The 26,752-nt window shown below is 49.7% G+C and overlaps 1 protein-coding gene across 1 annotated transcript; it reads right to left on the reverse strand.

Moving 5' to 3' along the window:
* Nucleotides 1-15,874: 15,874 nt before the first annotated feature.
* Nucleotides 15,875-25,523, reverse strand: MCM5 (minichromosome maintenance complex component 5). Its single transcript, XM_030263103.4, has 17 exons — nucleotides 25,419-25,523; nucleotides 25,056-25,238; nucleotides 24,061-24,187; nucleotides 23,835-23,963; nucleotides 23,388-23,560; nucleotides 21,974-22,129; nucleotides 21,713-21,879; nucleotides 20,964-21,135; nucleotides 20,750-20,861; nucleotides 19,872-20,015; nucleotides 19,517-19,582; nucleotides 18,227-18,403; nucleotides 18,014-18,126; nucleotides 17,662-17,790; nucleotides 17,279-17,421; nucleotides 16,654-16,781; nucleotides 15,875-16,233 (listed from the first exon to the last, which is right to left on the reverse strand). The coding sequence occupies exons 2-17, from the start codon at nucleotides 25,220-25,222 to the stop codon at nucleotides 16,132-16,134; spliced, it is 2,205 nt and encodes a 734-aa protein (XP_030118963.1). The 5' UTR covers nucleotides 25,223-25,238; nucleotides 25,419-25,523; the 3' UTR covers nucleotides 15,875-16,131.
* Nucleotides 25,524-26,752: the final 1,229 nt, after the last annotated feature.

The following is a 26,752-nucleotide window of genomic DNA, read 5'->3' on the forward strand; positions in this document are numbered from 1 at the left end:
CCTCTCCTCTCCTCTCCTCTCCTCTCCTCTCCTCTCCTCTCCTCTCCTCTCCTCTCCTCTCCTCTCCTCTCCTCTCCTCTCCTCTCCTCTCCTCTCCTCTCCTCTCCTCTCCTCTCCTCTCCTCTCCTCTCCTCTCCTCTCCTCTCCTCTCCTCTCCTCTCCTCTCCTCTCCTCTCCTCTCCTCTCCTCTCCTCTCCTCTCCTCTCCTCTCCTCTCCTCTCCTCTCCTCTCCTCTCCTCTCCTCTCCTCTCCTCTCCTCTCCTCTCCTCTCCTCTCCTCTCCTCTCCTCTCCTCTCCTCTCCTCTCCTCTCCTCTCCTCTCCTCTCCTCTCCTCAAATCTCAAGCTCTGGAATCCTGATATCCCCATTTCTCAGATTTCAGATGTCTTTTGCCTGCATGGGGCACTGTCCGGCGACTGAAGTGTTAAGGAAGTTTCCTTTCCTGACTTGTATTTTCATTCTCTCTGTCTCTACTCTTCCCCACCCACACCCCCTCAGGATTTTATAACCTCCATGCTCTATTTTGGCTAGTGATGTCAGAGGCAGAGCAGTTACCATGGAGAAGGGGACAGACTCCACTGAGATGGACACAAACATAGCCTAAATCTACAGCAAACTCGTGATTCATCAGCCAAATTGCGTGTCATCGTTAATGACTTGCAAAAGGGGTCATTGATAATTCTTCATTTTAATGTATGTGGTGGTGGACAAGTTTATTAAAAACCTAATGAAAGACTGGCTAATGTTTACATCAGAAAAAGTCACAACACGTGTCATTAATTAATAAGTGGAACAATATCAGGCACCCTCTCAAGAATGGTTACAAGAACATGGCTATAGAAACCAAGCTGGGGGCTGGAAATTTTCACTAAAAGAAAACAAAATTACTCATTACACACCAGGATCAATGTCACAATGATACACAGAAAATGCAAGGAGCTCCTTAAATGGTGATGAGAGAGCAAATCCAATGGCACTAGTTTGATTAAAGGGCATCTCTATGAAGATGTACTGATGTATTTAAAAATATTTCTGCTTTTCTTTCTGTTGTTTTGTTATTCCTGGTGTTTGGCTTACTTCTTAAGTTTTGCTTATTATGTGAAATATTTCACTCCTGCATAACCCTCTTTTCTCAACAGCTGTTTAAACTTTTCCCTCTTCCATCACTCTAGGAACGTTTTCATAAGGGGAATGCTCCACAGTAACCTTTGCTTCCATATGAAGGGGTAAGCTCAGTACCAGGAGTAGCTCTAGGAACACCATTTGGCTCCAGAACACTGTGACTTGCCATGTGTTCTGGAGCCAAATAAGTGTCTAAGATCAGTGAAAAATCCTATATACTACCTAGATTTAGGAAAAGCAGTTCAGAAACACCAAGAAACCTTTTTTTGGTCACAGAATTTAGCACTGAGATGCTCTGCAAAAGTTTTCTATGAAAATAGCTTCGCACATTATTTCATAAGACTAGGAAATATTTTCATCTTATAAATAATATCAGAGCTGAGAGTTGTTTTCTCAATTTCCTTTATGATTGGGAAGATTTTTTGCTCACCATCAGGGTGCTGGGAGTATTTATCTCTCTCGCAATACAGAGGCTAAGCTGAAACACCAAATTCAGCTCCAGCTCACAATCCAACATAGGCAGAACAGCATTCAGTTCATTCTTGTATAATTTTATAGTGTTTTGAAAACTGTCAAGTATAAAAATGTAGTTAAAATGACAGCACTAAGAGCTCTCTGGATCTTGGCAAAAAATGCTCATTATTGCTCCAGTGGAATGTCTTGATGAGGTGTTGTGGTAGCTATAACTGGTTTCTTTGATGGTTATTAAACACAGTCACCCAGAAGCATCTCCTGGCTCAGGAATTCCTGTAACTACTGATTTTCAGAAGAGTTCTTCTGAGGCAACACCACTTAGGACTCACCCTGCATGCTGTACTCTTCCTTGTGCAAAACTGCCTGCTGGAAGAGACAAAGGAAAGTTGGATCTCAGGCTTGTACCACCACGTCTTTCTTTACCTTACATTCACCTTAGCGCCACTGGCATGAATCACATGAACCTGCCTTGGAAATGATGGAGTTGTAAGGGCTCCCACGCCTTCAGGATCCAGGATTCTGGAGAGCACTCTTCCATGAGTACAGCATGTACATTACCCTTGTCCCTAAATGTCCTGACCCCTCTCAACTGGGATTGCTCTCTGCCATGGAACAGAAAGTCCTGCTTAGGAGAGAGAGGTATAACACCCTTCAGAAACACATCTCACCCTGCCAGAGCAGAGAAAGAAAAATGTGGGGGGAAAAAAAAAAGAAATAATGGAAGACTCCCAACTGCACTGCAGTACAAAGGAATATCTTGTTCTTTTTGAGATCCATATGGGAAACTTAAAATGAATTTGTTTGCTTTATGGATTTTTAACTCTGAAGCCAAACAACCCCATGTATTAAAAAAAATTGTGGAATGGGAGATCCTGACACAGATCTGCAGTTCCAAGAGAAGAAGAAATACATCTCATTTCCCCCCATTTGTTTCCTTTCCTCATCTCCCATCTCCCAGCTAAGGAAGCACCCCTGCAGAGTGCTTTTAATTAAGCAAAACCCATTTGTTTAATTTCTGGAACTCAGGGAAGCAGGAGTAAACATTCCTGTGAAACACCAATGTAAATTTATTTAAGGGTGGGAGTTTGTAATGACCAAATCACATCTTGTACTCAAACTCCACTTAAATAATCAGATTGAGAGTGCCCAGAGACTGCCTGAGAGCTGTTTTTAGAAGAAGAAATGTTTTGTTCTGTTATCTGAGCTGTCCCAGGACAATTCTGCTGAGAGGATGTTGTTACCAAAGGGTGTCCTAGATAGGTACTCACGGAATGACCCTCTATGCAAACTGAGAGAGACATACAACACAGCATGACAAAACATTTGTGGAAAATCATCCCACTTTTCCCTGAATGTGTTTAGAAATTACGTATTTTATTCCTTCCAAGATGAATCTTCATTCAATCTATTTTCATGAAGCCATCCTTGCCAATTTCCACTTCTAGATTTGGTAGAAAATGAAGCATTGAAAGTGAAAAAGTTTGGGGTTTTTTTCCTTCTGAAATCCCAGCATTTTTCTTTTCTCTGTGAGAAAGCAAACAATACTAACAGGAAGTTTTGCAAAAAAAAATCCTAATGTTTTTGATTTCACTAAATTTTCCATTTTTTGACCAGCCTTGCCTGCCAGTAAAGGCCCTTGCCTCCTTCCCCTCCAACCCTCCTCAGGATGAGATGCTGCTGGCTGAAAGCTCTCAGGGCAAGAGTTTCCAAGAAGGGAGATTCATGGTGGCCTCAAAACGAATCATCTGAAAGTGGTCACTGCTGCGTGTCACAGCTTGCACGCTCACCACTAATTTGCTCTGGCAAATGAAGTGTGGCTGACCTTTTTCTGAGTGAGTAATTTATTTCTGTGTACCTGTTGTTGCCTGCTCCACTCAGCAGTCCTCCAGCTCCAGCCTGATGGCCTCAATACTCAGTGATAATGCTTCCCACCTCCTTTGGGATTTCAGGTGGTCCTGGGTGTTGATCAACATGCTTTCATCTCTTTCTGCTGTCTTTTGCACATTCCTCTGGACGTGGGAGATATGCTGCCACTGTCTCCTCAAAGCAGCAGTGTCTTCAGGCTTGTGTCTGGGTGCAAACCAGTCCTGAGAGGAAATGCTGGTGTGAGAGATGGGAGATCTGTCGAAGAAAGTTACTGGAAAACCCATTTCACATTGCGTCTCACGCTGGGTGCTAGCAAATGGTCACAGGTGAAGCCTGGATCAGTGCACAGTCAAGCTAGCAGCCCCAGGGATGCCCACAGGAAGGGAGAGTGCAGCCCTGCCACTCCTAGGGCACAAGAACAGCTCTGCCCTGGTTGCAAGAAGCTGGGATGTATCCAGTCCCACTGCCTCGGGGGTGTCACAGCACACCTTGTGTGAGGACAGACAGCTTTTAGCTGGAGAATAAATTTCTAGGAGAAGCTCCTGCTAACCAACACTTCATTTGCCCCTTTTCCTTCTTTCTGGCACTGTCAGTGATGCCACCCTCTCTGCTCTGTCACACATGTACCAAAATCCTGTGTGACCTTCAGCTCCTTCTTCCCTCTCCCTTCCCTGTCTTTATAACAAATTCCTGCATTTACAGTTCAGCAAACCGGGGGTGGCAGGGCCTTGTTCCAGCCTTGGCACTGGGGCTGGTTCTGCACATCTGTACACACACTATAAACAGTGCTTTCTGCCAGTTGCTGAGACCAGAAAGCAGGGATTCATTCTGTCATAAGCCCCTTATTAAAAAAAAATAATTAAGTATGGGGAGAAATTGGAGCCATTTTCCTTTTTTGGGATGTGGGAAACTGCAGGTCTCCCTGGTTATTTATGCTGGTAGTGCTTCCAGCTAGCAGTTCTCAAGGGTGTTGAGAAGGAGCTACAATGTCTTTTGGTTAAGCAGCACAGTAATTTACAACTTACAGATGAGTGCACACACACAAAAACTTGTGCACATATCAAAGCCCAAGCACCAAAACTGCAGGCAACCACAGAGCCACACTGCAAAAACCTTCCTGAGAGGCTCTGTGAGGAACTGTAAGAGGTAATGGCATGTGGTCATCTTCACCATCCTGGGAAAAATCCACATCACCACTCTCTGTCCTGCAAGGCAGCTTCTGCTGCTGCTGATCAGGTCCCCTCTGGACAGAGTGACTCAACTCTGAGCAGTAAAGCATTGGCAAAGCAACCACCACGGATCCACTGGGACTTCCCTAGAAAACCAGTTCTGCTTCATTCCCACCAATTCAACTTTACTCATCCCTACTAATAGAAACTACAACACAAGTGAAAAATACTAACATAATATGAAACAGACCTTCCCTCCTTATCTGAACACCCTACACAGATCCCACTCCCTGAAAGCCTTCACTGCTGGGGCAGGTTGACTGCCTTGGGCTGGGGTAGACACAATCTACTTTCAATGCCCTGTTCTCACATGGTGACTGTGATACCCTCATACCTTGTACACCGAGAGGTACAGACCCATTCCATGCAAAGTAACAAAATGTGGTGGACAGGCATGGGCAGGGCAATACTTTAATTTTGGTTAATGATGCTTCTCAGTGCTTTTTCTTACATAGAATAAGAGGTTTCTGTCTAAGTCTATAAAGTGTGTGGCTCAGAAATATATTTAACCCTCATGGCACAACATAAACCTCCTAAATGGGGTTGCTGTTGGCTTGAGCACTTACTTGTCTAGTAAACTGGAACAATCTCCAATGTACTAATGATTATGGATTTTATTCAATTCCTTTATTAAATAATTATGGCATTAGTCTCCAGCAAAACTGCCTCAGACCTCAACAGGCTCAGATCAAGGGATCCATTTGAAGTGAATATTTAGAGTGACCTCACATTCTTTCCATTTATTTTCCAGATCCCATCTTCATCTGCTGGGTACATACCATACCTTTCCATCTATTGGCATGGCTCTGTCCAAACAGCAGATAGGAAAGAGTAATTAGGTGGAGTGGCAGAGAGGAGTTCCATGAGGGATGAAGCTCATAGAAAGCCCTGCAGTCCCAAACATCATGGGCAGAGCACAGCTGCAAGGAGGAACCTGTCACTGGGCATGAGACTGACTCCCTTCCTCAAATCTGCTGCAGTTGTGGAGGCCAAGAGAAGAAAAGGCAGGTGTAGGAGTGGAGGCTGGGGAGATGGGACTGAGCAGAGCATGCCCTTAGGGAACAGGCAGCATTTCTCTGCTTGCCTCCTCAGAAGCAGCTGTGTGTTTTGTCTGAAGCCAATCTCTCCCTGGAGCTGCTTGAGAGCGAGCACTGAAGAGCCCCTATTGTACAAGCCACACAAAAACACAAAGGAGAGAGCCCAGAGTAAAAAATATTTCCATAATAAAACTGTCAAGGAGAAATGAGAGACTAGAAACCTCTGTACTGCCATGTAATTAGGAACAGTGACTCCTCTCTCTCCAAAGCACTTGAGATAAACTGGCTCCTTGGAGAGGAGCATTTGGGGTGAGATGCACACATGGACCAGGGGAGTAGATGACCCAGGGAAGAGTGCCCAGGAGCTGCAGGGGATGGATACGTGTCTTGAGCTCCTGCCAAGGAGCTCAGAGATTCCCACTTCCTTGTTGGCTTCCTGATGCTTCTCCCACAATTTCTCCAAATTAGGTCACTCCCACACAGCCTACAAGCAAGAGCAGCCAGCACTGGACCACCCAGGGCAATGGGAAGGATGCTAAGGATGACGAAGCAGAAGCCCAGATGGTATGATGCAAGGGAGAGCTGGGCAATTAGAAACACACTCCGTGGACAAGGGGCAAAGAAAAGTCCCAGATGATGGTGGAATGTGATCTCTGAGCTACAGCCCAGCCTAGGTGGGAAGTCGTCGTGTCACCGTGCTCTGTGCATGCACTCAGCCCAAGCTGGCACACGGGGACCCATCTGTGGCCTCACTGAACCCATAGTATGGTGGATCCTCAGCTGAGGTGTTTCTCTGCCAACAGAGGAGAGTTGACTTTGCCAAAGTCATATTTGCTCTGCCCAGCTGAGAGAGCTGTTCCCATGCTTAGCTTTCCACCAGCAAGGAATGAAATGTGGTGTCAAGGCCCCAGGTTATTTCTCAGCTAAATACTGAGAATCTGCCTCCTATGAACCATCAGGGATTCAGCCTTCTCAGCTCTGGACCAGTGCCTGTTTCCCTGCTGCATCTCACAGTCCTTTTCCTACCCACACTGCTTTTACCAGAGGGTTGGCTGCCTGTGACAGTGAAGAATAACAGCAGCAGATCACGAAAATTCAATTTCTTGTCCTCCTTCTGCTCTTACTTCCCAGGTCACAGGAAGCCCTACCAATAAGCTGCTAAACGAGAATCAGATCCTTCTAGGGCAAATGGTGATGAACTCCAGCTCTGGATAGTCTTACAGACTCTCAGAAGAATTCAGTTCACCTTTGGGTTTGCAGAGCGGGTCTGCCTAACAGGCACAGGAGTACCTTCAGGCTGATTATTCTTCTTCCTCATTGTAATTAGGAGAAGGCATCTAGCTGATGGAGAAAAATCATGTTTGGTTTAGCTCACACAGCTGAATTAAAAAGTCTGTGTTCCCTGACAGCCACTCATGCACCTCATGGCTCAAAAGAAAGACTGTGGTTCTAGCAAGAGGACCCATACCTTTGAACAAGTCACCTGCTGTTTTTAGCCCAGACACTGAGACATAGAAGTGCACCAAATGAAATAACAGATGAAACAGAGATGTGGAAACCAAGACAACCAAGAACTGATGGAGTTCAAATGACAGAAATAACCCTAACAGATCAATACCAGACTAGGCAACCTGGAAGAACGTGTGGTCTCAAATAGTCATCTGTCAGACTGAGAGCAGAAGTTACTTCCATTTCAGAAATGATGAAGTCATTGACATACCAGGTACAAAACACAAATGCCAGACCCTTGGCATTGAGCAGCTACCTGACAAAGGCATTGAGTTAGTTGGACTCATTTGAAGCACAGTCTTTTTATATTTTCAAAACACCAAGTTCTGTGCAAGTATTCAGGCTGCCATGGCAACGTGGTACATTTGTTCCCGAGTGTCATTTCCCATTACAATTGGTTGAGATTTTTCTTCAGAATTTTGCCCAACTTCAAAACTTTGGTTGCTGAGGCAACATCTCTCTTTAAAGGGAAGGGATTGGCTTTGCCTATCTGTGCCAAGGCAAGGGCTCTTCTGTGAAGACAGGCAGGCTATGGCAAGGGCGGAGGTGTCAGGGAGGCTAAAAAGGTATCCAGGGAAGCAGGGGGAGAGGAAGGAAGTGCGCTGAGAAGTGGCTGCGGAAGGGCAACACATGCTTTCATGTGAGGCAGGTGGGATGGGCTCTGAGTGGGAGCTCCAGGCTTAGCACAATGAGCTAATGCGCCACATTGCATCAGTGAGGAGATTAAATGAGATCTCGTTGAGAAAATACTTTGCCTTTGATATATCCCATGAGGATCTTGTGGAGATGCATAGTCCTCACAAGACCTCTGCAAGAAAGGAATTTGTCATTAGGCTTGTTTGACAAAAAACTGATGGAGGCAGAGAGAGCTTGAATGAACTACTGAAGGTCGCACAGTAAATTAGTAGCTGATACCAGAATAAGCCCCTGGAGGTGTTATGTTTCATTTGTAAGATCATAATTTCTCTGATATTTAACTTATGCTTAAACAGAAATCCATTTTCCTTCTGCAGAGAAGCGCTGCAATCCCTTTTTCTCTCACTAACATATTACAGCCTTCACCTCTGCTATTTGTCAATGAATTTGGCTGAAATGCACTGAAGCAGGGATTACTTTCTTTCCAGATAGCGAGACAAGGATCCAAACTCTTCCTGACATCCTGCTGCAATAAATAGGATCACCACAAACGATCCTAACAGACCTGGGCAACAGTTTGGGAACCGCTTTAGGACTGGGAAGTGGGATTGCCCTGTCATGCTTTACACAAGACCTCCCCTCCCAGCAGCTCCCACTAGCCCTGTTTCCCTTGCCTCCACTAGCACCCAGTGGTGCCCTGGGCAGCTTCTCACTGTTCCTTTTGTGCTGCTGTCACCTTCACATAAAGGAGGCCACAAAAGTGGCAAGAAAAAGCACAGAAATCAACCAGCAGAGAAGTTATAGTCATTTGAACTGTACAGGTTTCACCCACCTCTTGCTGCTTGCTGTGACCCAGAACAGAACCATTCACATTGTTTTTACGTCATGAGCAGGTGGATGACATGCTTTAAACAAATTACCACTTCAACAGGAATTCTCCAAAGCCCTTGGCTATTGCAATGCCTGTGAGCCAGCATATTTTCCAACCTGGAGGTGCACACAGGATGTGCTGCTAAAAAGCAAAGCCAGTGAGTAAATATATTGGGTTAGTACCAGCAAAGGCTTGACCAGAGGGCACAACTGATTCATTAGGGCAGCTCTTGCCAGGTCTCCACTTTTCAGCCTGTATCTCAGTGCCCCACTTCCAGACTGATGGTGACTCTGATGCCTTTATATGGGTCACTGGAGATTAGGCTTTGATTTCTTTCCATTTCAGCATTTCATAGCTGACAGCATAAGCAAAGTCAGATACAAACCTAGTGCCTGGATCACCACCTGCCTGTTCCAAATCTGGGTCAATGTAGCATTAAAAAACATAAACAGCCATCACTGCCCTGGCAGGCAGATGCAAAGAAAAGTAAACATGGGAAGTGCTCTTGATGTCAACAGAGAAACATACAGAGACAGAGGTCTTCAGGCTTTGTCTTTCTCTTGCATTTAATTGTCCTTGATGCCTCCTTCCCATGGGTATTCAATTTGAACTGCCTCTTCCAAGTTGATGGAGGAGATCAAAAATGGCCTATGGTGATGGCATGTCTGGCAGAGAACCTCCTTGGAGCTGCATCCTCCACATCCCAGGACATTTTCTTCTGTCCAAGTGACCACAAAAGTAGCCTGAGGAGTGACTCCCATGGTGATAATATTTTTGGGATTGTCTACACCCCAAGACTTCTCTTGCCTGTCTGGGCAATAAGTCCAGGAATTTTCCGTCACTGGTCCTGGATGTCTCATAGCCTTGGCCATGAACCCCAGCTCATGTGTAGCAGCATTTGCTGAGGTTATGAGACCCAGAGGCAGAGCACTGCCTCTGCTCTCCAATGGGTAACACAGAACATCTCTGGGCCACACATGAACCAGGTGAAGAAGTCAAAGGAAGACCTAATAGATCCTAAAATACTTCAGCACATGGCAGATGCTAAAAAAGACCTCAGGACCAGTTCACTGCCTGCTGATCCCAGTGTAGAGGGAACAAGTCCTCTTCTCCCATGCTCTAGCATCTGAGAATTGCCTGGGAGTCTCCTGTTCCCAAAGACTGGACATTCAGCAGCTGCTGGACAGCCCAGCAAACAAACAAGCAACTTCTGCAAAACGTGTCTGGACATCAGCCATATCAACCATGAGTGCTGCTCTCCCCTGTGGACACAACAGCTGCCCATTGAAATAAACAGGAAACCATTTTATCCTCTGAGGAGCAAGAAAGGTGAAAGGGTCACAACTGCAAATTGTGTCTCTGGATTTGGGGCATGCAGCATGAGCCACAAACAAATAGGTCTTCTGTTTTTTCTCATAGAGAACGGACTCAAACGCTGGGCTTCTCCTTCTCAGATGGTTCTCTGACCTAGCATTACCCTTTAATCCAGTGCAAGAGATGCAACAGCAGAAGCTTCACCCTCTTTGCATGGGATTTATCTATTACTGTAAGTTGCATTTGTATCTGAGTAGGGTACAGTAAAGCAATGTTAATGCAGTGTGGCAGTAGTGATGTTACTGTGGAAACCAGGATATTTTAATTGCCTGGCTCAGGAGAAGCCAGGTAAATCAGACATTGTAGTTCCCCCATTGCAGCAGCTATGCTGCCAGAAGATCTAGACTGAGCACCAGGTATACAGGACTCTGGCACTGAGCAGTTTGTTAGAGCCATGTGGTGCTGGCAAAGCTGTTTTCCTCTGTGCCTTCGGTTCTCCCCAGCTCACACCCTCACCCTTCACCGGCTGGACTCACATGAATGACCAACCTCCCAGACTGGGGACAGTCTGCACTCCTGGGCAGACCACCAAACACCTCCTCATCACAAAACACAAATGGAAGATAATTGATAATGTATACTGTGCACCTTATTCTGGTGCAAGGGTCTAGGACAGTGATATTACCTGTATGTTAGAGGAGCTGTCACCTGTTTCTCTAAAAGCCTTATAAATATCTTTAACATTATGCACTTAGCTCCAGAGTCCTAGTGAAATGTTGAAGTTCACCTTTTTGATCATTTGTGTCAGAGTCTAAGAAGTACCAGGTGCAGTTTGAAACCTGACAGACTCAATCAAGTGAAGGATTTCCAGAAAGGAAGGATGCCTGGGCATCTATAGATGAATATTTAAACTGCAGAGGTGCTGGGTGCTGACAGGCACACAGCATGTGGCCAGCTATGGATAGACCTGCTTCCCACTCAGCAAGAAGTCCACCGGTACTGGGATCAAGGCAAGCAGGACAGTGCTCCTGCTTTTGTTCTGAGGGTCCAAAAGGCTTATAAACCTGTGCTGCCTGGCTTTCCTGGCCAGAGATCTGTTGGATTTCTGGCCAAATTACCCACACCCTAGTCTGAGAAAAAGAAAAAAAAAAAAAAAGCTTTATGAAAAAATAAAAAAGGGGGGCAAGATAAGGTGAAGATAAATAATGGGGAGAGGAGGTGGAGCACCTTTGCTGGGTGAAAGCTGAAGGGCAAGAGAAGAGGAATGGCTAGGAAGAAGCAGATGGTCCAGGGAGTGTTCTTTGAGGAATGTCCCTTGGTGTCCTGTTCCTGACAGGCAGTGCTGAAAGTTGATCCAGGAAGTGATACCCTGATGTCCTGCCTGCTTGTGAAGCAGGGAGGCTTTTGCTAAGCACTCTGTAAGGTGGCAAGGTGGCATGGGACAGATCACAATGGCCTGGAAGGGAAACAGGAGGGGATGACCATGCAGATGAGAAGAGAGAGCAGGCATGAGGCATGAAGCAGAGGGGAGGAGGAGTAAATGGACTGCCTGGGATTGCTGGGAGACACTTGGAGCAGAGGTGTCCAGGAAAGAGCAAAAGATATTGCAAAAGGATGGCAAAACAAAGAGCAGTAGTCACTGCTGTGGGACAACGAACAGTTTGGGCTTTTGAAGGAACCGAGCCCAGAATTAGGGGATATAGGCTGCTAACCAAACTTAGAGGACTTGACACTCAGCATGAGGGTGAGCCCCATCCAGCAGAGCACTTCACAGGCACCCCAACCCACGACACGTGCACTGTTCCACATGGCAGCACAGCACTGCTGCACCATGGTCTTCCTTGATGTCTTGATATTTTCTGTCATTGTCCAGAGCAAATCACAGGAATTTCTTTGCCTGCAGGAGATGATTTCTCATGCTAACAAGGGCTGGAGAAGCCCTAGAATGTGTTAATGTTGCTTAAGCCAGCAGGTAAACTCTGCTGCAGAGATTGGGCTACTGGCTCTCTCAGGCACTGCACAAAATCATGGTAAGAAGTGATTTGTGCTCCAAAAAGGTTATTATCCAGAAGAGGCAAGGAGATAAAGCCACTTGTTCAATTAGTCCAGTAAGTCAGCAGCAGAAACAGGGAAGGAGTCCCAACTTCATTTGTCGGAGATTGGTGCTTGCTGGACCAGATGAGATTATTTCTCACATTGCCCATATCAGCATATCCCACTCGCCAGTGTTTATCTCACATCCTTGAGCAATAGCCCTCAGGACTCTGCAGTTCTGTTCTGTTTTATTTTATGGAGGATGTGACACTCACAACATGCTCAGAGGTTATGTTGCTGCATTGCAACAACTCTCATCCCACACAGAGATGGAAGAAATCTGAGTGGTGCAGATGTGATGACTCAGCTTTGCTGGATTTTACAGAAGTGGAGCTCCACTGACATTTCACAGAAATATTCTGATGAGCTTCACAGAATCACAAATCAACTAGATTGGAAAAGACCTTTGAGATAATTGAGTCTGACCTATGACCTAATACCACCATGTCAACTAGACCATGGCATTAAGCACCACATCCAGTCCTTCCTTAAACAGCTCCCTGGGCAGCCCATTCCAAGCACCTTTTCTGTGAAGAAATTCCTCATTCCTCCCCATATCCAGCCTAAACCTTCCCTGGTGCAGCTTAAGACTATGTCCTCGGACAACCAAAAAAGCTGGCAAGGGCCCAGTGCACTGGATCTCTTTGGAGTGATCCACTCACACAGATGAACCCATCTCATGCAGAATTAGATGTGGTTTGCAAGTTCATTGGGTACTAATTCATTGTGGCCAGAGGTCAGTGTCTTCTACACAGCTCAAGCTTTGAATCAAAGGCACCTGATCTTTGTTGGTGCCTGCCTGGTTTGGGGTGATTACATTCATCCAACTGTGCTTCCCAAAGAGACAAGCCAGGGTTAGGGAAGGGGCTTCCTATGCCAGAGACAGCACCGAGGTGAGGAAGGGACAAGGTCAGGTACGTAAGGGAATGCTGTGCTGCTCAGATCCAACTGGCTAAGCCTGACTGGTTCTGCTCTCTGGTAACATTTTTGGTCATCTAATGACACTTGGACAGGGACTTTATCCAAAATCTCAGCATGCCAGGACTTCAGATGAGACCAAGAAGAGACACCTGCACCAGGAGGATGATGGTCCTGTATGAAGTAGTTATTATTTGAGGAAAAATCTGGTCATCTTCACCAGCAGGACCAGCAATCCCTTATCAGGTAGGTATCACCATGCACCTACCCAATTAAGAACTGCTGTTCCTCACACAGTTTCCACCTGCAGTGCTGTGCTCAGCACAAGTCAGCACTAACCAGTGATCTCAAGTTCTAAACAATATCATTTGCACACATCCCAGCTCCACTCCTTGTGATAACACTGCATGCATTAATTGCTAAACTATGTTGTTTCACGTCGTATGTACACTTACATAACCTCATACCATATAATCAACACGTTTCTTGGCACAAAGAGATCAATCATTCTGATCCCCAGCACAGAAATCTACCTCAGCTCTTATCATGTCACGAATACAACATTAAAAAATCAGAATTTCCAACCTCCACACCTGCCAACGCCCAGCACAGCTTGATGTTCCTGGAGATGATTGCTCATTTAAAACTTCTGAATGACACATGACCATCACTGGCAGCCAGCAGCAGCCAAAATTCAGCAATATCCTATTGCTCTTCCAGCACATGAAAAAAATTGTGGTGAGGGGGTGTCTGAGGGGAAAAAAGGAGGCAAGGAGGGAAAGGGGGAAGGAAGGTACGTGAGGGAAATGAGTCCTTTGCACTGTGTTCCCTTACCCTATGCCCATCTCTTTCCCCACACAGCCCCATCACTGGGTGCTCCTTCCAAGCTGGGGAGCAGAAGCTGTCTCCTCCAGAGGCAGCATGAACAGCAGGCTGTGGGTCCCATACTCCCACACTCACCTGCTTGCTGTGCTCCTGTGCACCTCTGAAAAGGACCAGACAGATACTGCCTGCACCTCCAGAGCAAGGACAGAGGTACTTGTGGGGAGTGGCAGGGGCTGAGGGACCTGCAGGACCCATTACTGCAGCTCTGCAGCGGCTGTGGCAGAAAAGCAGCCATGGCACCACGCTGCTGCCTCAGGCCTGTGTTGACCCTGCTCCGAGAGCCCCTCCTGATGGTGCAAGCTCGTGAGGAGGGCAGGACCCTTTCTAACAGACACCGGTGGTTTTGAGAAGTTCAATTTCCAGGGGAGGATGTGGCTGTTATTCCCACATCCACTCACTTTTCTTCCTGGAGATGATCCCCTCCATGGAGCAGCAACATCCTTATTTTTCCATTCAGGGAGCACTGTGAGGACAGAAGGTGCCTTTTTTCCCCCCTAAGGGGAAAAGAATGGTCTCTCTTTTGCCCTAGCAATGCTTGCTCTAAGAAGCACTGTAAGGTGCTGGCACATGCAAAAATATGGGGCAATAAAATCACTAGAATGAGAGACCTATCCTGGCCTATTCTTTGAGAGTCTAGGCCAGCCTTCTCTTCCTTCTAGCCCTCCACAAACGCTGTCCCCAACCAAAAACAATTGGAGAATGAAGAGCAGAAGGCTGTTTCTCTAATTCGCAGCCAATCTTTCCCATGCCACCACCACCCCAGCTCCTCCAGACTTCCAACTCCACAACCACATAAGGAGTGCACCATGTGCCTCTCTCAAAACCCAGCAGCAGAGGGATGTTGTTGAACCCTCAAGTGCTACAGTGGGGTCCAGCCCTCGTGTGGCAGCTGCCCGACTGAGTGCACACACCACAGCCCACTGGGACTCCTTGGATTCCCCTCTAGAAGGAGGCAGATCCACAAGCAGGGCCACAGTTTAGCATCCTCAAGGCTCTGGTACCCTCTGCTGGCCCTGCACGGTTCTGTTGCTATTGAAACCTCCACGGGGCTTTCCAGCCTGAAAGCAGACACAGGCACCAGCGGGTCCACCAGGTGCAGCAGCTTTACTCAGCCAACACTCTGCTCTCTCCAAAGGGCCCCCACCAGTGTTCTCACAGCCAAGGTGGCCCCACACTACTGAGAGCAGGGACCTACCAGCACCATACACCTTTGTGAGAACACTTCAGACAGCCAGTACTAATTTGCTAGAAATAACAAAAATCTGCCAAGTTTTTGAGTGCAATGTTGTGCTGCGAATGCAGAAGGGGGAGTAGCTGCACAGGGGCACCCTGGGGCAGTGTCTAGGAAAGGCTCCTGGTGTGTGGGACAATCTTCCTCAAGGCCATTGGCATAAAGGAGGAGGTGGCAGGGACTGCTTGGAGGACAGCACATAGCTCATGGGGATTATCTTGCATCCCCATCCTCACTGGAGCAAGCAGGGAGCTCTGCCCATGCCTCAAGCAAGGCTTTCACACAGCCCTTTAACACTGCAGGGTAGAGGGTGTCCCTGCTGTAGCCCTGGAAGAGAGCGAAGAGGGATTAACAACCAGCAGGGAACAAACAGCAAATAATTTCCATTACTGCCTCTGGCCGAGGGGGAAGAGAGCAGCAGACTGCACACACGGAGTGGTAAAGTGCCTCCTGCACTGCTGAGCCCAACTGGACAGCCTGTGCCAACAGGCTTTATATCTTAGGAGACAAACTCTGAGTGAGAAATGAGTTTCTGCCTTCAGGGCTCCTGGTGCTGCCCATGAGGCTGGAGCTTGAGTGAGAATAAGAGGGCAGGCAAGAGGGACACCTTTCTATCTAAAATCCTGCAGCCCCTTCACAGGAGGAAGTGGATCCATCCCCTCTGCCCCTCAGGGGCAAAGATCCCAAGGTACCAGTATCAGGTTTTATTTTAATACAAACTAAAAGCTTTTGGAGTTCAAAGAAACATGGACATGACACAACAACAGAGCACACAAGGGACACCCTGACCACCACAAACCCTGCTTCAAGATGGAGGCCTGGGGCTTTTTGGCTCCCCAAGAAAAAGCTTCTTTCAGGAGCAGGCCCCAGCTCCCAGGAGCACTCTGCCTGCTCCTGGGCAGTGTCAAGCAGCAGCAGTTCCCTCCTGGAGCCGGGGACAGGGAGGTCACTTGATGCGGTACAGGACCTTGCGCTGCATGCGGTGCTGGATCTCCCCCCGCCGCATCATCAGCTGCAGCACCTTGTAGATGGCATGTTCTGGGTACTTCTGCAAAAGGGGAGAGCAGGGGAAGATGAGCCAGCAAGGAATAGCTGACAGGAGCTCAGCAGGAACCTGCAACCTCTGCTAAAGACTGGCTAGGACTCTCTGAAAGGAGCAAGCCAAATAGCCCAAGACACTGATGCTTCCTTTCCCTAATTTAGATCTGACTGCAGCCAGTGCCACAAATCAAACAGTTCTGGTTTCAAGGGCAGGATCCCTAACCAGGCCCAGACCTCTGAGCTTTTGCAGAAACTTACCTCAGCCCCCTTAAACTCTGCAATCACACTGCACACCATTCCCTACAAACAACTTCTAAAGTATGACCAAAATGCTCCCTGTCTGCCTTGAGGAAGGGGCTTCATGCCCCCAGCAGCAGCCTGGGGTCCCTGGTTTCCCAGCCCAGCCCTCCACGGGTCCCTGACCCACCTGCCGCATGAAGTCCTGGACGATGCTGTGCTCGGACACCTGGGAGCCGATGGCGAAGCGGCGCTTGAGCTGCTTCTCAATGCGGGACAGCATCTCCTGGTCCTCCTGTGTCGTGAAGCCTTCTGCCCCTGCAGGGAGACACTGTGTGAGCTCCCTGTGCCGCCCAGCTGTCACTCTCCAGGACACAGTGTACATCTCCTGTGTCTCCCACCACACCTGCACAGCTTACAGACTTTAGGGAACCCCTGAACAGCTCCACTGTAAAAGGCTGTGGAGCTCCAACCACAGAACTGAATGTGGACATGACTGCTGGAACTTTGTTCAAACCCTTTGTTCCATTGCTGCTGCCCAAGGAATCATTGTCTTCATCCCCATAGAAAAAGATCTTAGAGGTTTGAAGAACCACATCCAGCATCAGACTCTGCCCTTGGGACCACAAGGGGCCAGACCAGCCCTCCCCTGAGCAGCACAGGAGATCCTCAGTGTCATTTGCCTTTGCCCCCCTGTGAGGCACAGCCCCACAGCCACGATGGCCCCTTGCTGCCAAAAGCATGGCTTTGTCTTTGCTCAAGAAGGAGGTCCAGCATGTCCCTCCAACCCCCAGCACAGAATATCGCCTCCTCACCTGACAGGTTGCCCGACATGGCCGCATCGAGCGTGGATACGTGGAAGAGCCGCAAGGCCTCCTCAACATCTGTCTCGGTGGCAAAGGGCTGAAGCCTCATCTTCGCCAAGGACTCGGCAATGCGCACAATGGCCTCCAGCTGCCTGCAGCCACCAGAGACATTCCCTGCTTTCTGCTGCAGCTACAAGGGCGCTTTCTTCTGCCCAACTCCTGCCATCCCCTCCTATCCCACTCCGGGCACCTTCCGCCATCCCCCACAGCACTTTGAGGGCTCAGGGCCACACCCTCACACCGCAGCACTGCGACAGCCCCTTCCTGCGTTAGCCCAGTAATGCAGCCCTAATCCCAGAGGTTTTTTGGGGCGAGGAGGGGGTGCTGCTCACCGGACCGTGATGGGGATGCTGGAGCGGCGGTCGCTCTCCTGCTCGTGCTGGCGGGTGCCGCTGCGCATCAGGACGTAGCGGTTCTTCAGCTTCTCCGCCGCCCCTGCCGACAGCCGAGGGCCACACCTCCTGCAAGGGGGGACAGGAGCTGGAGGCAGCGCCCCTGGGGAGGGTCCCCTAGGCACCACTCCCTTCCTTGGGTGCTGCAGCACCACTGAGAGCTCCTTTTGCACTCCTTTTTAAAGGCAGGAGTTAAGAGGAAGGTCACCCAGAGTGCTGGGTGGTTTGCCTCTCGCCACTGCCTCCCACCGCACAGCCCAGGTGCTGCCAAAAAGACATGCTTGTCACTCACGTCCTACAGAAGGAGATGAGCTTCTTCAGCTTGTTCAGCTCGATCTCACCCTCCACGGCCTGGGTCTGCGTCAAGGCACTCACGTGTAAGGCCATCACGTGCTTGGCCAGTGTCTGGGAAAGCAGAAGGCAGTCAGAGAGCAGGAATGCCCCTTCCTCCTCCCAGAGAAAGGGGCGCCGTGAGTCCCAGCTGCACCCGCGGGACCCAACGCACCATGTCTCGCTCCTCATTGTGCTCATCCTTAACGATGAAGATCATGTCAAATCGGGACAGGATGGTGGGCATAAAATCAATGTTCTCCTCGCCCTTGGTCTCATCCCAGCGCCCAAAGACAGAATTGGCAGCTGCCAGAACCGAGCAGCGGGAGTTGAGTGTTGTTGTGATTCCTGCCTGTGGGTGAAGGCATAAAAAAGGACGGTGTCAAGACCACCTCCATGTCACAGCAGGTCATCAATTCAGTGAAAGGTTGAAAGCCATTTTCAAGGACTCATTGTCAATCACTTTCATTTAAATAAAGCCCCATAAGGAGCACCCAGTTGCTCTGTAATGGTGGGGCGGGACCCACATGTCCTTCTGGAAGGGGACAGGCTTCAGCTGAGACTTGAGCACTGTGTTAATTTCATTTAAAACCTCCTGTCAAGGACAGAGACAGAGGAGACCTCACCCCAGGTTTGTGATCTGAGACAAACACTGGACAGACAGGGCTGAGTCCTCCTGGACAGCTCTGGCACAAAGCAAGGGTTTGCAGGTGCAGCCTGACTGTTGGAAAGGATGGATAAATATAATTGCCTGGCAAAAGATTTACAATAGTACAGCCAGGATGAAAACAATCCCCCCTACTGGCTGGACAATGCCCTTACCTACAGATAGATCCAAAAGTCAAATGGACTGTCCATCCCAACCCCCAAAATGTATGGTTCATCCCACACCTGTAACCCTCCCCTGAAACATCAAGTGTCTGTGACCCCGTTGGCCCAAGTCCTGTTCCAGCCCACCTTGAAGCCCCCCTGATAAGGGGTCTCCGAGGGGCCAGACGATCTCTTGGAACCTCCCCTCTCTTGGAATCCCCACTCTCTTGGAACTTCCACCCTCTCCTGGAGCATCCTCTCTACCCCTTGTCTCTCCCCTCCCCCATCACCTCAGGCCTTGCCACATGCTGCGTCTGGCAGCTCCAAGCAAGACCTTTCACCATCCCTAATAAACCTTATATTCTAAGAGCAGCCTTCAGAGATCTCTGTCTCCATTCACCAAAGCCGTCCTGGAGCACAGCGTTCCCTACAGACCGGCGCAACACCTGACAGCCACCAGCAAGGAGAAGCCATGAAATCCAGGCTGCCCAAAGCCACCAGGCAAGGCTGACTGGTCTCACACCAGAGATACCAGCAACCATCAATACCACTGCCTGGACTCTAAAATGGGCATTTCTGGCAAAAGATGAGTGACCACTGGTTGCTGGGCCCTCAGATTCCCACCTCAGGGCAGCATGCTCAACGCACAGCTCACCTTGGCAATGGAGATGGTCTGCTGCTCCATCGCCTCATGGATGGCCACACGGTCATCCTCCCGCATCTTGGCATCCCAGGTGAGAGAAACCAGGCAAGGAGAAAAAGGCACCATCAGTCACCTCTGCTACACACTTACCGAAGTGACCCCCAACATAAAGCTCTGTGAGGACCTCTGCCCAAGAGGGCAGGATGTAACTTAATTCCCTTGCAACCCCATCCCCCTGACTTTCCCTGAAAGCAAGTGGGGGAATCTCAGAGGAGTTGCCCTTCCTCCTGCAGCTCTGCTCTGCTGGGACAGGCTGGCATCCCAAGGGCTCTCTTTCCCACTCCCACACAGGCAGCTCCACAGGTACCTTGTCAAACTCATCGATGCACACCACTCCTCCGTCTGCCAGCACCATGGCTCCTCCCTCCATGAAGAAATTTCTGGAGACAGGGTCACGGATCACTGAGGCTGTCAAGCCAGCAGCGCTGCTGCCTTTTCCTGAGGTGTACACCTGGTGGTATGTGGAACAAGGAAAGGGACAGTACATCAGCTGCAGCAGCACCCAGGAGCCCAGTGCTCCAGCTGAGAGACAAAACATCCCTGGCACCACAAAATCCAGAGCTCCTAGGAAAAGAACCTCCAGGAAAAGCCCTCAGCACATGTGAAAAGCAGATGTGCTGGGTGAAGAGCAAGGCTATTGCCTCATCGCAAGCCTCAGACTAAGCAGCTGTGACACACCGGAGGGCATGCAGACACAAACACAGATATTAAATACAAAAGAGGGAGTGATTCATTGTTTGGAGGGCTGCTGCATTAGCTTTGTTTGCCCCTGGAGGGAACAATACAGTCAGAGGCTGAGTTTAATAGAGACTACAAAAAACACAGCTGAAAACATAATTCTATGCCTGGGCTCAAGCTGGAGGTCCATGCCTGAGATGCAGTCAACTTAATTTGTCCTGACCAGCCAGCCCCTCTGCTGATCAAGTCTCAACAATAAACAGTAGCACCAGACACATCTTTGGACATCTGCAAACAGCCTGGCTCACAGCATAATAGAAGGCATGACCTTCTTCCCCTTCCCTTCTAGGCTAGTACTGGAAATGGCAGCTCACGCCTCTGCCAGCAAGTCTGCCTGTGGATGCACAGGCAGAGGTCTACCATGACCACAGTCTTGTCTCTGGGGCTAGACTAGGAGCAGAGGAGAGAAAAGGGGTGCACTACAAGTGGGCACCTCAAGCCACGTACCCCAATGGGCGAACACTTCTCAACAAACTTCAGCAGCTGGGATTTGGCCGTGCCAGGGTCTCCCAGCATCAGCAAGTTGATGTCCCCTCTGCGGGTCAGGCCATCCGGGAGCCTGGAGTAATGGGGTTGGGAAGAAGAGAGGGAGCAGAGCTGGTGAGCCTTTATTTTGATAACAAAGCAGTGACTTTGCTTAGAAAGGCTGACTCTTCCCCACCTCTTGCGGGAGCCTCCAAACAAGAGGCAGGCGATGGCCTTCTTGATGTCAGTGCTGCCGTAGATGGAGGGCGCGATGCTCTTGGCAATGGTCTCATAGATGTTGGGCATGGCAGCAAGGCGACGAAGTTCCTCCTCCTCCTGAGGGGTCACTGAGCCACTGAAGCTATGTCCTGTACAGGGGTGAGGGGAGTGATGCAACAGTGAACAAATGGAGGTTTTGAAGGAAATTGTATCGCACTACAACCAAAATCCCCTCTTGAAAATCATGCCAAGTGCCACCAGGTGGGAAGGGAGGAGAGAGCAAGCATCTGCTAAGCCAGCAAGGCAGGCTGTGTCCTTAGAGGCTAATAATAAAAAGCAAGTATCTTGGGCAAAGCAGCTCTGCTGGACCCAGAGGGAGAATTACAGTCAGGACCATGTTTTAAATATGATCTTAACCATGGACTTCAGCCAGGATCCTCAGAGATGGCTTAGCAGATTCTCACTTAAACACCCTGGAGGACTCAGGCTGAGACCTCCTCATCTAATATGAGAAAAAGCCTTACAGGACATGACCATAGAGAGCCCAGGGCAAGTCAGACCCCAGGATGGCTTGAAACTTCTGTTCCATAAACAGCAGAGAAGGTGAAGGCTGTGATTTCAAACACTTCTTGCTGAGGGATCACTTTGTTCAGGAACAGTGTGGGGAATGTCTCCCAACACCAGGCTACCACCACAGACCAAATGCACCCCAAAAGCAGCCCTCACCTGAGCCCTCTGTGTCCACCTGGATGCCCACCACGCGGATGTAAGCGCTCCGGATGCCCACCCCCACATTGTAGCGGCTTTTGTTCTTGCTCTGCGCAGATTTCTTGATGGAGTAGATCCCCATGATAGTGACTCTGTTCCCTGGGACAACTTTGTCACACAGGTACCTAAGAGGAGACACGGGAAAGCAGAGGATGGTGGTGGGAAATGATGGCACCAGCAACAGTCAGCAGGTGCAGGGTGGGAAGGCTGTGCCAGTACCTGTCACAGTAGAGCTGCAAGTGCCGGGGCATCTCCCCGTGTGGCACGGCATCTGGAGACTCCTGCAGTTTCAGGACCTGGAAATCCACGCACTTGCACTTATCTGGCATGATAAAATACGGGTCCAGAGGGCACTTTGGGCGGCCAGCTTGTTCTCTGTGCAGAGAGATGGATCAGGGGAGGCTGTTAGCACTGAGGAGCCAGCCCTCAGAGGCACCTGTGCAGGGGACAGCAGCAACAGCAAGGGGCAGCTGCCCCTTCCAAGCAGTGCCACATCAGCAGGTAAGGGCAGACACACAGGGCCAGACCAAAGGCCAGCAAGCCCTCTGTCTTGTCTTCTGCAAGTGCCAAATGTGCACATAAAAACAAGCCAGAGGCAGGGTGACACTTGTCTGAGCACTCTCCCTGCCTCCCACCCCTCCCCTGCTAGCTACAAGCAGGGAAGGTAATTCATTAATTACACAGAAGGTAGCAGCACAGACTCACTGACACGGCAGGGCGTTTTTCTTTACAACCTCATGCAGGAGGCAAATGTTAAGTGGTTTTCTGGTGAGAAAGCAATTAGCAATGTGACAAGGCTGACATCCACCTCCCAGTCTCTCAAGCCATATCTGCCAATCTAGATTACAAGCTCTCCGAGACAAAGAGAAGCTCCATGTCCTGCTGCTGTCTCAGAGTGGCACGACTGATGCCTGACTCCATGCAGGGCTTTCAGGTGGGACAACACCAGAGGGCAGATGCACTCATGCAGTCAGGGATGAGGAGCGAGGTGCTGTACAGACCACACACAAGAATGACTCCCTAGCCCAAACCCCTCTCAAGCTGCATTAGAGTTCAGGTGCAGAAAATAAATACTGGCAGGTATGAGCCCAAAGACACAACCCACCAGGACTGGCTGCCTTGAGAGCTGCAGCACAATGGCAGTCTAATGCTCACAGTGCTCAGAGGCACCAGGAACTGTAAAGCAGGATAAAAAGGCTAGCAGAAAAGCACCCCTAAGTAAGGTAACACAAAACATGCTTTTCAGGAGTGGGAATGTAGAAGCAAGGAGTTTGTTTGGAAAAGAGGAGAACAACTTCACACCATTATGGGACAGCTGGAGGCAAGCATGAACCTTTAGGTACAACAGGAGAAACTCCCTATGAATAAAAAGGACTCCCTGGACACGGTCACTCAGCACTGCACGCAGCACTGACCGTGCAGGGTCACAATCAGCATGACCACAGAGGGACAGCCAGAACTGCACACTGGCACAGGGGCAGCACAAAGGGTGGAGGCAGAGCAGCGCAGGTGCTGCTGCCTTGTGGAAAGGGAGTAGATTCTGCAATGCATGGGATGCAGCAGGAGCAGGAAGAGGGAATGCAGTCTTTTCTTGCCCTCCAGCCTGCTGGTGCATGCCCTTGTCAGTCCTTACGTGTTGCATTTCCTGGGCAGAGCGTAGCCCTCCAGGCCCGGGCGCACCGCGATGTTGCTGATGGTGTTGCGGCAGCTGCGGCACTGGATGGTGATTCTGGTGGCTTTGGCTCTCACGGGGGTTGCTGCAATTACAATCCCAGGGATCTTCACAAGGTGGGACATCTGGTCAGACTGAAAAGGGACAGGCGAAGGGAAGGTGAGAAAGCCATCACTGGAAGATGGATGGGAAACTACAAAGCATGAGAGCAAAGGACAGAACGCTCTGTGCAAAGCACCACTAACAGAACAACATCCCTGCAGCAGGAACCAGCAATAACAGCCCTCTGCAGTCAGATCTGAGCTGCAGAGTAATGCTGCTTGTACATTAGTGAGTGACCTGTGTCCTGAGCCATGTGAACAGGTCCCAAAAGCTCCCCTGCAATCACACCCACACGCTTCACCTCACCTTCAGGCTGCGGATGTTGGCTGCGTTGGCATCTGACCTCAGCATCACCTGGATGTCCTGGAGAGTCTCCTCTCCAGAGGGGCGAGGACGAGTGACCTCATCCGCAACTTCTTTTGCTGCTTCTTCCAACTAGAGAATGAACAATGGGCTATCAGTGGGTCTGTTACAGCAGAACATCAGAGCTGCTCTCGTGCCAATATTCTAGGTTGCCAACCTCCATCCTTACCAGCTGCAGGTGCTCTGATGGTTGCTTGTACAGATAGTCCGCGAGATCTTCATCAAAGCTGGCCAAGTCTTCCATCTCCACCTCCACCCAGTACTGCCCCAGGTTGTAGTGCCGCTTGAGCTCATCTCTGGAAGGCAGGAAGCAGCAAAGGTTTGCAGGGCAGAAAGCACCAGTCACCCACAATGGCCTTAGAACAAGCATGGATCAGAAAAGGCAGGTTCTGCAGGGAGTCCTTGGTTTGGAAAGCAAGCAGGGAAAAATAGGTGAGTTTCAGGAGAAGTGCAGGGGAAGCTGGGCAATCGTTCACCCAAGTCCACTTGGAAAAGTGACATAAAATCAGGGACACCAGTGCTTCAGTGGCAATGTAAAGTATTTGCTGGAGTTACATGACCAGATAAACAAGGAGAAAACTTCTATGTAGGATAATAACTACTATATATAAGATGTGGTTTAAATTAAAGGAAATAATAACAGGACAACATTTTCCTTTAAAATGCCAGGATAAATGAAATTCAGAGGTGAAAGACTGTTCTAGCCCTTGATTATGATGTATCTCCATGTTTTCTCAAGGCTGGGTCTCCAAGCTGCATAGGCAAAGAGTGGCTAAAGGCACTTCATACACTTGGAAGGCACACGTGGAGAGCAGTGCACAGATTTAATGGACACAGACAATTCTCCAGACCAGAAAGAACTACAACTTCCAAGACAGACCTTGAATCTCAGAATTAAGTGCAAACCTGGCAGTGTGGATCCCTCTATTGCTACCTTTTCCACTGGCTGGCTGCCTAAAAATTTGTGAGATCACCAGACCTCTGCTTTTCTATCAGGTTAAATACAATCATCTCTTAATACTGAGCTTTTTATGGCCTACAAGAAGAGACAAAGTGGCCATTGTGTATGTGAGGTGTGCACTGCCGGAGGGGGGTTAAGAGCAGACTGGAGGTACAGGTGGAGATGGGCAAGGCTCAAAAGTAGAAAAGGGGCCACAGCAGCACCTGTATTTGAAAGTGAAGCCCGTCCGGTCCGTGCCCACCCGGTACTGCCGCAGGAACTCCTTGAACCGCTTCTGCAGCTGCGACTTCCGAACCTGCCCCTCATCCACGGGCGCATCTCCCCCAAAACTGTCGCTGTAGTAAATGCCGGGGTCGTCGAAGCCGGACATCGCGGCTGCTGCTCCGCTGCGGGCCGAGAGCGCTGGGTCAGCCCCCGCCGTGCACCCAAGGCCCCGCGGGGACGCCCCTCGCCGCACCCCACGCACTGGCCGCGCTCTTCCCCCGCACTGCCCCAGGGATATCCCGACCCCGACCCCTGTCCCGATCCCGACCCCTGTCCCGGTCCCGACCCCCATCGCTCCGCACCTCTGTCCCCGCCGGAACTCGCTCCCAACTTTTTCGCGGCAAAAGCGGCGCGCGGCGGAAACCAAACCGGCGCAGGGCGCGCGCTGCCTCCGCCGCCGCGCGCTCCGATTGGCCCGCCCGCCGGGCGCCGCCGCCGATTGGGCCGCAGCCGCCCTCCCGCCCCGCCCCCAGAGGGAGCGCGCGGCGCCGCTGCCGCCGCTGATTGGTCGGAGCGCTCGCCCCCTGCCCGCCCCCAGCGGTGTGGCGCGAAATCTGGGAGCGAAGAGCGGGGGGAGGCGAAATGGCGGGCGGACCGCACCATTGCCGCGGGGCGCGGAGGGGGAGCGGGTGATACCATCGCGGGAATGAAGTGAATGAATTAGTGCTGTAGGCTGGGGCCCCTCACTGCTTCAGGGCCTCAGGACGGGATGCCGTCCTCCTGGCTATTTGTGAATTTAGGGGGAAGGCTGGCAGGTCGCTGGTGCGCATTTGGCCCCCCCCAAATCATGGTAATGCGCGCCCTACGTAAGCTGGGAAGCGCAGTGCATGGCAAGGGAGGTTTCCTGCAGCCCGTGGGAAATAAAGAGGGTGGCCTTGCTGCAGAGAAACCAGATGTACTCATAAAGATCACAGATGAGTACAAACAAAGTCTTAGTCTCCATTTCTGCGGACTTGAGGCTCAGTCTGGAATGTACTATGTGTGACAACAATGGCTGTGAGATACCCAAAGTACCATCTCTCTCCTGCCATGAGCAGGGAGGGTATGATACCAGTCAGAACCCATGTTTTCCAACTTTGAGGTCACGGTCAGGCTCTCTGAGGAGTGGAGAGGGGCTGAGTGTGGTGCAGTGTGTTTCTGAGCTCATGGGCATTATCTCTTTGGGATCTTACAGTAATGAGCATGTTTGAATAACAAAATGGTTTAGTTGGGGTGGTTTAGAGGAACTCAATAGGTAGAACTTATTTCAAATCTGAATGAACAAGTTCTTGTCTATAAATAGCTATCAATCCTCATATTCCTGCTCTTCAAACACCCAACTATCTTTTTCAAGAATTAACTATTTTTTCTGGCAGGCGGATCCAAAGAGAGAACTATTAAAGGAGGTCAGGGAAGGGATGCAGAGTAGAAAAGATCCTGAGAATGATGACAGTCCTGTTTTCCCACTGCTCATTCTCAGCAGGACCTGCCTTCTGATTCATGTTCTTTGAGCAGGTTCAGTGCTGGTCATTAAAACAGATCAGTAGGAACATGTCTTTGGGATTAAGGTCACAGCCAGAGCAGGCAGACCATGGAGACAGGTTGATCACAGAGGCTTTTGGAATAAAGAGAGAACTCGAGGTGATAACATGGCAAT

This window comes from Taeniopygia guttata, chromosome 1A (assembly GCF_048771995.1).
Source record: "Taeniopygia guttata chromosome 1A, bTaeGut7.mat, whole genome shotgun sequence".
Lineage (NCBI taxonomy): Eukaryota > Metazoa > Chordata > Aves > Passeriformes > Estrildidae > Taeniopygia > Taeniopygia guttata.